We start from the raw sequence: 13,894 nt of genomic DNA on the forward strand, positions 1-13,894 counted from the left end.
CTCCTGGTGCCCACTTCACTGGCACACTTCCCTGCTTGCTTGCTTCTCCCACTGAGACTTATGTGCTGTTTGCAAACGGGAATGATGCTGTTGCTGCATCCTACACATGCTTTCCTGCTCTGTGCAAGCTCGGGTATTGCTTCCATACACAGTGTAAGCACTGCAGTTTCAAAGATCTAATCTAATAATAGATTGGTCTACATTTGCTGCGTTGCCAGAAAAAGACATATGTTGTCAGGCAGTCGAAGTCAGCAACAGTACTGAAATGCAAATGTGCTGAAACATGAAGAAGGCAGAAATCCAGAAGGATCTATCTGGGGTTTGGCTATTAGGGAACTAAAAATATTTTCTTCTTTACATATATGCCTTCCACACGTACTTAGAGAAGTACTGTTTGCCTGATGTCTCAACGTGATTAAAGGGCATTTCCTTTCCTTTCTTGCCTTTGGTGTGAGAGTAAGAGATGCTGTTGGCGTTCAGCTTTTCTAGAGCTGGTGTAAGAGGAAAGAGATGGTTGGAAGAGTTTGAATGGGAGAGGAGCACGTAGTATGGCACAAGAGAGAAATGCAGTATTGGGTTCCTTCTGGAACTGATGCTTTGAGGCAGCGGGCACAGGTCTTTACTTGGCCTATGCTGGGGCACAGGGTTTTAGGGTGAGGATGTAGGCTTTGGTTGCATGCAATGATAACTTTCTGTGCCGTATTTTATCACACGGTGTTTGCAGTTTCATTTTTAGCTTTTCCCTGGGGAAGAAAATAATGCCCGATTGGTTTGAACAAAGCGAATGTATACCCCAAGGACTGCTGGTCTTTTGTGGGCTGCTGGAAAGGCTTTGCTTTTAAATTTAGAGGGCTGTGCGCTGCTGACCTTTTGCAGCATTGCTGTGAGGTGGGGATCAGGCTTGGTGCTGGTGTATGAAGATGTGAGGTTTTGACACACTTTCTGAGCCAGCAATTACAGGATTTCATCTGTACATATCCCTTAAATACCATCATTTTTAGATGTGTGCTAAGAAAATGGCATCTGTCAATGCTAATACTTTCTCTGCTGGGTTTATGTGTGCACACAGACATGTATTGCCATTCTGGAACAGAATTGCTCTATAAATATCATTGCAGATCAGAGAAAGGTAGTTTGGGGATTTCAAGGGTTCGTTTTGTTTTTCAGTATTAACGTTTCTTCCTGGCTTTCTCTTGGTCAGCACGTGGCTAGACAGGCAGGTATTGCAAATAATTTCATTTCAGCAATGTGTCCAGGGAATTCACCCCCTAAATAATCACTGCTGATCTCCCTGGGGAGCCACCTGGAGCAGAATCCCAGGAGTCCCTTTGACCAGATCCCCCATCACAGGTTACATCCTCGTGCAGTTAAGCAGTAAGAATGAAAAAAAAAAAAAAAAAGGGCTACCACTGCTTTCTGCTTCTCTTGGCACCATTCCTGGAGCAAGTTGAGTTAGTAAATGTGGCTGTCATAGTAGCTATTACCAATGACACAAAATAATTAAGTTGTGGTTTCTGCTGTGGTGGGGCCGCTGCTGTATTTTATAGTGATACATCTGTGCTAGGAGGGAGGATGTCATGCTTGATTGTCGTGACGGATGCTTGTAAGGAAGCAGGATGAGTCTGTAAAGGCAGGTTGTGCAGTGCGTCCATTTACGTGGCACCCTGCGGGCTGCATGCAGGTCACTGATGGAGCTGTGTGTTGTTTCTCCTGGTTTCCCCATTGAGGTGATAGAGAGGGTGGCAGCCACCTCATTTCTCTCCCTCTTGTTTTTGGAGGGGATGTCTTTTTTTCAGGCAGACGTTGCTGTGCGTACTTTGGTGCATGTCAGGAAAAAAAATCCTTCAGCTGTCTGTGATGTTAAACCTTAAGGCTGAGGCTTTTTTTATTCGTGTCTGCAGTGGAAGAATCTCATGTCACATTTGCTTTGTATCTGGTGGTAGGGGTGACATTGTGCGCAGCACTGAAGGAGATGGAGAGGCCGTGATGCGTATGGACTGGGTGTTAGAAGATGAGCACAGAGCAGGGGCAGCAGGGTATTGAGGCATTGTGCCTTTGTCTCAGGTTGGATATTAGGAAAAACTTCTCCAAGAGAGTGGTGATGCAGTGGCACAGCTGCCCAGGGAGGTGGTGAGGTCACCGTCCCTGGAGGTGTTCAAGAGCCATGGAGATGAGGCACTGAGGGACGTGGTTAATGGGCAGCAGTAGTGGTAGGTGGATGGTTGGGCAAGGTTATCTTAGAGGTCTTTTCCGACCTTAATGATGCTATGATTCTATGCTCTTGTGCTCAGTGGCTTGCTGCCATTTTTCTCTTCACCTTGAGCTCCCCTAAGAACAGAGGCTTCCCTCTGAAGGAAGGGACAGGAACCAACATTGGGAACCAAGGTGATTTGGCTGAGAGATCTGCCTCCAAACCTCAATGTGTCAGGAGGCTTTGGGGACACACAGGGAAGGTGCACGTGTGGCCCATGGGGAGGCTTTTGGAGGCGTTGGAGCGAGCAGGCGGTGAGCAGAAAGCCTTTTGGTGCAACACAGCAGCTCCTGGGCTGTGACGGAACGCCTTAAGGGATGTGGTGATTAAGAAAAGTAACTAATAACTAAATCATAAAAATAATAAGTGTTTTACCAGCTCCGTTGTGCATAGGCAGGCAGCAGGGAATGTGGGTCACGCAGCGTGAACAGCTGAGCCAGGAATAAAATCTGTGTCTGTGAATGCCTTGGGCTGCTCTGTGCAGCCAGCCCCTGGCTCTTCCCCCAGCTCTGCCTGGGGTGGGACGTGACCCCTGTTTTAGATGGAAGACCAAGCTTTGCTCACCTCGGTACCTAATCACATTCTGCTGTTTGCCTTTGCCAGGTGCAAGTTCTTCAGCCTCACGGAAACCCCCGAGGACTACACCATCATTGTGGATGAAGAGGGCTTCCTAGGTGAGTGCCAGCGTGTGCCTCTTCAGCATCCAGCTTGGGGCTGGAGGAGGAAAATGTCATTTCTTGCTGAGATTGTAAGGCAAAGTGTTTGTAAAACAGGGCTGTTTGTCAGTGCCGGTGGTACAGCTATGAAAGGTGCTTTGATCACTTAAGCACGCTGTCTGTGCTGCTGTGCTGTACAAGGTGTCTCGCACACAGAATATGAATGTATTTTAATGCCAAGAGAAGAACACACGCAAATCTCAATGAGCAGCCTAAAGATATTTGAAAAAGCAAAGCCATCTGTTATTCTCGTGTTAAAATTCTGTTTTGTGCCCAAACCTCTACAAGCACACCACATCTCACGTCTCCAACCCGTTCCTCCAATCTACCTTTATAAGGAGCTCTTGATGATGAGCACTTTGCATCATCCCCACGCCATCGCAGCGCTGTGGAGTTGTGAATCAGCTTCTTTGGTTCATCACTGAAAGCTGTGACTTCTCCCTGTTCTCACCCACCTCTCCCCAACTCAACGTGCCATCGTTGCCATGGGATGAAGGTCATGATCTGTGGACCATGGTGAAGGTCGTGACTCATGTCAGTGGTGCAGTTGGTTGGTTGGGTGTCAGGGAAGGCGGTTGGTGTGTGCTTGGTGCCGATGTCAGGCAAGTGCTGATGGAGAAGAATAGCTTGGCTTTGAGGATGGAAACAGTTTGTAATACCATTTATCGTGTGGGGAGGTTGTGTTCGTAGCAGCATTGTTGAGATGGTGGAACGAGGAAGTGTGCAATTACGATTATTTGTGTTCAATGGCTGCTTGCTGTGGTTGGGATTCAAAGTCTACACATATTACCGGGTTGGAGAAAATTCATTAAAATATGAAAGAGGAGGATTTCGTTCCTGGATAGGAATTAACTGTCAATAGCTGCTTGTGACACTGTAACATTCAGTGGTTTTGTCATATCCAGATCCTGAGGAGAAAATTAGAAACTATTTAGTACAGAGTTGAAGTTTTATAATCAGTGTCATTGCTGAATTATTCTGTTTCAGGAGTACTCATAAACATAGAATAAATTACTGCATTTTGGAATACAATGATGGTGGATTGAACATTTTTCCTAAAATAATCGCTATGTTGACAGTCGGTGAATGGATCTTTACAGCTATTGCTGTGAGCTGGGAGTAGTAGGGTTTGCTTGGAAGTCCTACTGCTGTGAGTTGGGAGTTGTAGGGTTTGCTTGGAAGTCATATGTCCTGACTTTGTTCCCAAAAGAGGGGTGAGTTACGATCCTGCTGCCTGAATCTCTCTTGTTGTGCTTGTTCAGGTGGCATATACACAAACCTTTTATGGCTGTTATTGATAGTATTGGCTTTGCTATTACGGGTGACAGCTGGGGGAGATCAATTCAAATTTGGTTTCCCCATTATAACAGGACGCAAAGCGTTCCTCTAAGAGCTTGATAATAACAGAAGTCACCGAAGGAGGAGGAAGGTTGTTTGTTTTTCTTTTTCCTAAGTACTGCACTGTGTGGCAGAGTTGCTTTTCCCAGTTAATACAAAGTAGATTCCTCAATTCAGTCACTGGTGACAAGTCTGGATGGCCAGCAGCCCTGCACAGCCTCTGCCATTACCAGTCCGTGCTGTTATTTATCTCTCTGGAAATGATTCTGTCTCGAAACAAAGGTAAGCTCCAGCAGCAGTTTGCTCATCAGCAGTGAGGTTCTGTTGCTCTGTGTGTAGTGGTTGTGCTTAGAGCAAATCCTGGGGCCAGCCAGAGCCACGTCCTTGTGGAGCCTCATGTCCTGCTGCTGCCCTGGGTTATCTTTGGGAAGCAGACAGTGTTGCTGTCCTCTCTGCTTGGACCCATCTGACTTTGTTACCTTGGCTGTCATACACACATGAATTTACTGCTGGTGCTTAGAGTACCCTCGGAGCTTCCGTCGGGCTGTGGTTTTGGCAGTGCATCACATCCCTTTGGTCAGATGTGCAGCGTGCAGATGGGGTGTTAAAGCAGAGCATTGTAGGAGCAAAGATCATCTTCCAGGCAGTGCAGGGGAAGGAGGGAGCACGCTAAGGCCAGTGAGCAAGGTGCATGACCCAGCACAGGCAGTAGTGTCACAGGACAACAGCTTCATCACCTTTTCTTTGCTGGGAAGCATTGATGTGATGGCAGGACTTGGATTGTCTGCGCCCTTCTAACAACCCCATTCCCATAGGGCCTGTGACCAACCCAAACTCTACTTTCAGAACTGTCACCACCACGTTCAAAGCTTCTTTCTCAGGGTCAGCCTTGCTGGGATCCCCCTTGTTGCTCCATCCCCATTTCTTGTTTCCACTTACTGCAGTGTTTCACCATCCAGAGGAAATCAGAACCTTCCTCTCCCAGGCACCTCTATGAATTTTTGCAGTGGCAGCAGCGAGAGGATTGCCCTGCTAGCCAGTGCCTGCCAGGTTGGCCAAACCCCTTGTCCTACATAGCACAAACAGCACTGGAGGGAGAAGAAAGGGCTGGGGAAATGCTGGCACTTCCAGCAGTCCTTGAGGCTAACACTTCAAACGCACTGACGTGCAGTAATCATTCTTAACTGTTTTGTCAAAAAATAATCCTCAGGCTTGTTTCCCTGCAAGAAGCAAGTGAGTCGGGCTGGCAACAGAGTCATTATTTCTCCTTCCCAGAAAACATCCGCAGCGCAAAGCCATAACCTGCTTAAGCATTCCTTGCGCTGGAAGGGAACGGCCACAGCCTAATTCTTTGCTTTAATTCCTTGGCGCTGAGGTGGGGGATTAGATCTGCACAGAACCTCATTTGTTCCAGTGGCCGTTTCTTGGACTTTGGCCTGTTAATGGGGAAGGATTCTGTGCAGCAAAACGACACAGGGACAGTGCACAGAAATGTCCTTTCCTGTCTGGTGCTGGGATGGATTGGCAGAAGGGTTTTGTGTGGGTCCTCCTGTGTGAGGGCAGTGGTCTCAGTGCCCAGCTGCTTTCACAGGTGTGGGTTTGGGGGGCAGATGGGGTAGCAGCATTCTTCCAGTGATATTCCCAGCAGCTGTCTTGTTGCAGCTCCTGTACCTGTACCCACAGCACCTTTTATTGGAGGGAACGGGGCAGTTTGGGTGCTCGGTTTGTTCTTCTCATCTTTTTTTCTGATGCTGGTTTCTTCAAGTTGTTTGCTTGCAGTTCTGCTTATCCTCTGTTTTTTTCCTCTTGGAAATGCACTACTAGGTGTAGTGATAGTTCTGATTTGGCAATGCCATTCATCTGGCCTCCCCTTTTACATAATGGCTCTAACTGTACAGCACAGTGCGAAGGGAAGAACTCACACACTTCCACAGCCACCTTCAAGACTACAGCGCTAATGAAGGAGCAACCCACCAAGGGTTATAGTTGATCCATATGTATAGTTGATCCAGTTGTATGAAGGTGAGAGGTGTCTGTGGGTTACCCTCAGGTGTTTCTTTGTTGCATCTCTTGCATTTGCTTGAAACAAAGCTGGACAGTTGGAAAGGACCTTCACAGAGTCACCACCACTGGGACCTAAGGGAGAAAGAGTTCCTCTATTGTACCACCTCTGGGGCATGATAGGCACTTTACATATAGAAGGCAGCAAGCTCTGCTTCCTCAGTTCCTGCCCCGTTTATGATGGTCCCTTTTTAAGACCCCTGGAAAGGCAGTGGCTGGAGTCTGAAGGCTTCCTGGGAACACACAGAGCCTGTTGCTGCACTGACTGAGCCTCATCCATGACCTTGGACTCTCCATGTCCCTGTGATGGAGTTCATCTGCAAAGAGGAGGTAGCAGTCCTTCCTTTAACCTTCTTGGGCTGCCTCAAATGGACAGCAATTTCCTTAAGGCCAGAAGTCCGTGTATTTACACAGCATCTAGAATGAAGAGGTTCCTAATCTCAGTTCAGACCTCACAGTAAATTGCCCAGTACATTAAGAATAATGGAACTATTTGGAAAAAAAAAACCTCAACTAGCTGAAGTGGCCGAGAGATTTTGTCAGAATTCATAAAATGTTTACCTCGTTCCCATAAAAAGAAAGGATGGAAAGGAGAAAAGCCCTCCTGCTGGCAGCGCTGTGTTTTGATAACCATCATCCTCAGACAACCTGTTCCCTGTCTGACCTTGGATTCAGGGCCATCATATACTTTAGTACCGCACTGAGTTCCCTTTTTCAATAACATCAAAATGGTAAATTGCTTTCAGCATCCTCTCTCTCATCCTGTATATAAAATGGGCAAGAAATCAGCTTATAAATAAGTGCAGGCACAGAACCCATCTAGCTGGGAGCAATCTGTAACTTTATTTAAAGACGGTGGGGGAAGCAAGCTATTAGATGCATCTGTTTGGTTTGTTTAATATTTCTCCTATAACTGTTTTTCCTTTAATTTTTTACTGCCCACTGACTGGGCCTTTGTATCTCAGGCACGATGGCTTAATTTGCCTGCTGACATTTATAGCACTGAATTCCTTCCCCTGGCCCGCCAGGAGAGCCGGCTGGTTGCTAGGCAGAAGATGTTTTTCTCTATTAAACACGTGCACAGTCGCTCTCTTTCGGATCTCTGTATTGGCCAGACTATACTCTGTGGTGTTCAGGTCGTTTGGTTTTTTTTTTAAGTAATGTGGTATTAATGACCTAAATACAAATTAAAAGCACGGGGACTTGACTGGCTAATGAGAAATACGTGCTTGGTTGGGAAGGTTTTTACTGCAGTGCTGATGCAGATCAATATGCATGTTGGGGGGCTGTGATTATGTGGGATTTCTGCCCTCTCCTGAGAGGCACTGAGGTTTGGTGTTACAGCTTTTGGGGGAAGGGAGGGAAGGATGAGAAGTGTGTCATATTCCAAGCTCTGGTTTGTGTCACCAGGTAAAGGAACATCAGTGCACACACACGAGTGAGTTTGCACACACTATTCCTTATGGTAACCTGCCACATAAAGACTTTTGCTCCGGTTTCTCTGCTTGCTCCTGTTTAAAGAAATACTACAAGCATAATAAAGGTTTTTCACTGCTTCTTCCAGCAGATGGGTGTGTATCAGTATCTGTTTTTGTTTCACAGCCCATGGTGAGAAAGTCCAGACATCCCTTCCTGTACCATGATTTCTTCCTTCAAATTCATTCCATCTTGGCTGCTTCCTTACACTTTCCAAAGCCTGAGACAGATGAGTGGATAGATACCTGTGGCTTGCCCTCGTCAGCCCACTCTGGTGAATGCAGGGCCTTAAGAATGCTTTTCTGTCATAAATGATTCCACTAGAGAGCATTTGATTTGCTTGCTGTTGCACTGGTGAATCTTTTAATTATTATTTTTTACTCAGGATTTAAGGGTTGCTTGCCTGTATCTGAGCAACCTTCCCAGGAGGGATTGGTGATAGAGCAGCTTTCTGTCAGCCCTGGTATCATATCTCCAGAGCTATTGATGGATCAGAAGTTGCTCTGATAATCTCGGTGCAGTGTGTCTACTTGTTTTGGTTTTTCTGTTACTGGAATCAATTGAATTCTTTGTTTCTTACCCTGGGAATACAGAGGCTGTTGCACAGGTTTAACTCCAAGCTAACAGCTCTTTTTTGAGGGGGATGGGAGGAGGCTTGACGCCTTGAGCTAGCTGTTGTGGAATTAAAGCAGATAAAGAGGAGCTCCTTGGCCAGAACATCATTTTCAGGATATTGGCCTGGTGATCATCAGGTGTCTGCAGGATTCATGGAAGGGCTCTGTGGGGAAACAAGCCTCTCTCATTTGCTGTTGCAATCACAGGGAGAGGGGACAGGGAGCTGGAGCTCCCAGGTCTGCTGCAGGCTTTTCCCCTTGACCTTGGACAAATCTCTCATTGTGTCTCAGTTTCCTCATCTGAAAAATAGGGATAATCCTATTAAATCACCTCATAACAGGCCTTATGAAGATTAATTAGTAAACATGTGGAAATGCTTTGATAATGTAACAGGCAAGGGCTGTGATAAATAACAACTAAGGTAGCTTCTGTCCCAAAGGATTCACAGAGCCTTTTACAACGGGTAGGCTTGTGGACCTGCTGAATAAATCATCCCTCCAGTGGAACAGATTAGAGATTGTGGTGGAAAAATCACCCTTCTATGGAAAAGAAAAAAAGGGGAAAAAAAAGGAAAATTGCATAATCTTTTTAAAATCTCATATCTTAGTATTTAATCTTGCTTGGGATTAAGTCACATAGCCTCAAGGTTACAGTTATACAACTGTTAGGAATGTAGCGGCTCCATCTTCAAGCCTTGTTTGAAATGTAATTATTTGCATTGCTCTGTCAGCCCTGTGAAATATCGCCTGAAATGCAGTTTAAAAAATGCAGGAAAAAGGAATTCCTTATGCTGTTTTGTTTGAAAACAGTGAAAGAAATGAAAACATGAGCCCAACTGCATTGGTTGCCCTTTTTTTCATCTTTTCTTTCTGTTTTCGGTTCCTCGGCTGTACCTGCTGCCTGCTTCCCTTGACAGCAGTGCCCTGAGCCGCCTGCCCTGGCTCCTACGAGCAAAGCTTTGCCAAGGTATTTTGAAACACAGGGAAAATTCTGTCAGGAAGTGGAAAATGTGCTGATTTCTGCAGTTCCTGTGGCCTGATTCTCAGAGCCTCTGGTGCTTTCAGCCCGTGGGCCCTGAAAGCCACCAGTGGGCCTTGTGAAGCCACTGTGTAGGCCATGAGCAGTGCTTGGGAGCAGACAGACCTCAGGAAGAGCCAGGCTCTCGGTCATGGCACAGAGAGGGCCCGTATCTGCACTCTGACCACATTTGGAACCAGACTTTGTTTTCCTCTGCTTACCACTGGTGGTCACAGGTGCGGGTTGATGGTTAGACTAGATGATCTTAGAGGTCTTTCCAAGCATTATGATTCTACGGCTCAGTGGAGAAAGAGACCAAACTCTGCTCCTTTCTCCCTTCTCACAAGCAGGCTCCAGCTCAGCGAGATGGGATCGGGTTTTGATTTTCCAGGTTTGCTCATGAGCAGCAATGCGTTGTCTGTGAGTAGGAAGGAAGAGAAGCGGCCTGGTTTCCTGCAAGCAGACCGGAGCCCAGCCTGGCTCTGCCTTCCCAACTTGGCTCTCCACTGAGAGTGAACACAGTGATTATTTTGGGAATCCACCTTGCCATGCTTTTAGCCAAGCATAATCATGATGCTTTGCTTTTGGATTGCATTCATGCTTCCTGTCTTATGATACCCCTGTTCGATAAGAAGTCACTTTTTTTCTTCCACATACGAAGAACCCAGTAAACAAAGGAGACTGAGTACACATTTCTGTGGGACGGTTCAGTTTTTGACTCAACTGCAAGCCCAAATTTCCAGCGACTTTCCAAACTGGACGTTATTTACCATTGCATTCCAAATATTTGAGTCCCTCTCCTGAGACACGAGTGTGAAAATGTGACTTTCTGTATTAACCTCCCAGTGGTCTGTAGGCCTGTTGCTATCAGTCGGAGCTGTTGATGTAGGGAGCTGAGAAGGGAGGGCACCATAAACATGTTTTCCAAATGGACATTTCTGTACGTTTCACGTGCTGATGCCAGTCCCCTTGGAAATGCCCTTCTCCTTTGTGTTTAATTTTTAAAAGGACACTGTAAAAGTGTAACCAGCTTAGATTTTAGATTTCTGTCAAAGTTTGAGGTTGCCAGGATTGCAGGAGGAGAAATTGATGGAAAAGGAGACGAAAGCAGGGTTTTTTTGTGTGAGCATTTCCTTTTATCAGCCCTTGATTGCTCTCTTAGTGAGCACTTGTACTGAAGGTCTTTCCTCAGGAGGTGCTGATTATTTAAGTGGAGGGAAGGCAGTGCCTGTGCATACATATGGATTCACAAGTTACCCATCTCTAAACGCCTGCACGTCAGCCACTCAAGAAGGACTGAGATCATGTTATCCTGTGGCTTGATAGAAAAGGATAGCTGCATGCCCCAGTTAGATGGTTAGTCCCTTGGAAGGCAGAGGAGCTATTTGTCAGAGTCAGGATTTCAGAGCTGGGCTATGTGTTTGTACAGCTTCATTTAATTCCAACTTACCCTTGGGTTATTTAATTTCCTGACAGCTGCAAAAACAGTGTTCTCAGATAACAATGGCCTCTAATTAGGCAATGCGCCTAAAATGGTAGAATGTTTTATTTGACCATGGCACTAATATTTTGCATGCAGCTTACACATGAGAAAGTTGAGCAAGTTGCATTTCCAGCTTCCCTTGGCAGAAGCATTTCTATCTTGTGATACTCAGTGCATAATGCTAAAGGCATGCCTGCTCTTCTTCTGCCCCTGCGGTTAAAACACTTCTCATCTTTTTGGACTGCGTCATCAGTAAATCTGTCTTTCAGCTGTAACCACCTTCCAGAAATATGTTCTATCATCAAGACCAACAAGACTTGCACAGCTGAGGATGCAGAGCATTTTAGAGACATGCAGGCAGCAGGAAAGTCTATGACATTTACCTGTAGTTGAAGGGTGTAGCTTCTTGGGGGTTATATTACTGCACAGAGGTGCCCATATGTTGCTTTTATGGCTGATGCACTTGGTACACCATCAGGCAGTGATGGAAATAAACGTGCAAGTCAACTGTTCTTCCAGATCTTTTATTCCATTTGGAAAGGATGTTAGAGTCAGGTTATGTTAATCAGATCTTAGCTCATGATGTGTGCTTACAGATACTTTATGCACTGAGCTGTAGGAATTGATGATTACTGAGTTCCCTCCTGTGACAGTGATTGTTCAGGAATCTTTCCCCTCTTCTCACTCTTAAGCTTCTCTTGAAGTCTTGAATCCTAAAGAAAATGGATATATGTATATATGTGTGTGTATATATATATATATATTCTACTTTACTCTCTATTTTAATCCACTGCCAGAACTCCCATTTCTGACAAAATCCCATACCAAGTCCTCACCACTGCAGTTATTTAAGCTCTTAACTCTAAGTGCCATTTAAATAACCTTGACGCAAAATTGCATTTCCTGATGTATTGGGTGCCTATTTAAAAGTTGTGCAGCCCTAATCAGCTGATTGCTAATCTACAGTCAGAGAGTTCAGTTGAGCAGTCTTACATGCACGCCCTCTACCATAGACCAGAGGGCCCTGTTGAAGGCTTCTGGTGTGGATTCTGTACATCCATTTCCTTGTAGGTGACTGATGTCCTGCTCAGGCACAGTAATGTGATGAAGGAGACACTGCTGCATCAACCCCACTGGATAATAACAGTGAAGATTTCTTGTCTGTGTTAATCCGTATTTATCCAGTTCTGTTGAGGCATTGATGTATCTGAGAAAATTGGGGCCTGCTAATATTTTTTATTAGCAGAAAAAAAAATCCTGAAGTGTGAGCACTCACACTGTAGTACGTACAAGTATATATGTCAGCCTGAATTGCAGCATTTTTTAGATGCAAACCTGCCTCTACCAACCTCACTTAGGTGTAAGAGGTGGTTGACAGCAGCCAACTTCCTTCAGAGTGTCACAAAAAACAGGTTATTTTTCCTTTTCTACCATAATCCCCCTCCTAGCCCTTTATATACCATCTGGGCAAAGAGGAGTAGACATCCCCAGTTTTCTTCGCATGAATTTTGTTCGTTTGCTTTTGAGTTTGCTCATGCTGGGATCTCCATCACCATATTCTACCGAAATGTTTTCCTCTTTATCTTACAAGACTTACTGATTCCTTTTTCAGTTCTACTTCCAAATCCATTGCATTTCTGAAGCTGGAACAAACCCTGTCTCCACAGTCATGGTCTGCATTTACTTTCAGTTGGTTTTGTGCACGTGAAATTGGAGAATTCCATAACACAAGAGGTGATGTTCTGACTGTATGGCTCCTATACCCTTGAAGGGTCCCCAGCAACCTAATTTCTTCCTTGCACGTTGCTGAGCAGATTGTAAGCACTAAATAAATGGCATTCTCTGGAGTCATGCTGGAATAGCTGTGTCTGCATGGTATTCATTTCACACTTGTTTTTCCTCTTCTGCTTCTCTGGGCTTGGTGAGGGTATTTGTTTACTGAATCCCTTTGTGCTGAACTTGTGTAATGAAGAGTTGCCAATTTCTACAGTGGCTGTACGTATGTTTGTGAGCATACCTATATTTGTGTATTTACACGTGTATATTTCTTCAGGGATAAGGAAGGGGATTAAGTGAAAGCATTTTAAGCCGTTCTTTTCCAGCGATCTCTCCTTAAACTGCAGCTTAAAAATGCAAAGTGTATTGGAATTTCAAACTTTGATCGATGTACTGAGAGCATCTGTCAGGATTTAGCAGTCCAGGATCAAGCCTAAGTTTTTCCTGTGTTGGTGAATTGGATGGCTCACGTGAGACACCAACATCTGTAGCTGAGAACAGTCAAATGGAGCAGGGTATGCAGGAGCTTGGTGGTGGTTTGTGTCCTGGCCTCGGATAGCAGGTTTTAAGCTGGGTGAATTGCAGGTGTTGTTTATTTACTTGTTTTTAAAGTTAGACCTGAGCCTTGGGAGATGTGGGATGAGTATTTCTGTGGGTTATGGTATGGATCACCACCTGGTGGATTTCTGTTTTGGCATTCCGACCAGCAAAAAAGCAGCCTCTCAAACAAGCTCTCTGCTGTTTGCAGCAGGCAGCAGTGCCTGCTCTGGAGGATGTTTACCATGTCTCTTTATGCTCTAAACAGAGATCATTTTCCCCCCAGACAAATTCATTTTTAGAATTTGTGTAAACAAATTCTTGACCCAGATGAATATTCCAGCGTGCCACAATGTGCCTGGCTTAGCAGCTTGCATGTACCTTTACAAGGAAATGTATGTGTGTCCAAGGATCGAGGACAATCCATGCCAGCTTCTCAGATTGCCTCCCAGTTGGATGAAAGGAAACCACTAACTGAAACCAGTCTGCTGTCAGAAGTACAACCTGTGTCTCATAAACACAAAGTTCAAAGCAGCTGCAGAGCATGCTTCTCCAGCCCCAACAGAGAACACTGTTGAGAACCAGAGGTTTAATAGCAGTGCTCTTTGTGCAGCAGTGGCTGCA

At 45.4% G+C, this 13,894-nt stretch overlaps 1 protein-coding gene across 9 annotated transcripts in view; it reads left to right on the plus strand.

Moving 5' to 3' along the window:
• The window catches only part of GATSL2 (GATS protein like 2), an 89,933-nt gene that overhangs the window by 50,268 nt on the left and 25,771 nt on the right, over positions 1–13,894 (plus strand). For all 9 annotated transcript variants that reach the window (XM_025141933.3, XM_015295702.4, XM_046902314.1 and 6 more), the window contains one exon: positions 2,855–2,925. In XM_025141933.3, the coding sequence (XP_024997701.1) occupies positions 2,855–2,925 (71 nt within the window). The remainder of the gene's footprint in view (positions 1–2,854; positions 2,926–13,894) is intronic.

Source organism: Gallus gallus, chromosome 19, assembly GCF_016699485.2.
Source record: "Gallus gallus isolate bGalGal1 chromosome 19, bGalGal1.mat.broiler.GRCg7b, whole genome shotgun sequence".
Lineage (NCBI taxonomy): Eukaryota > Metazoa > Chordata > Aves > Galliformes > Phasianidae > Gallus > Gallus gallus.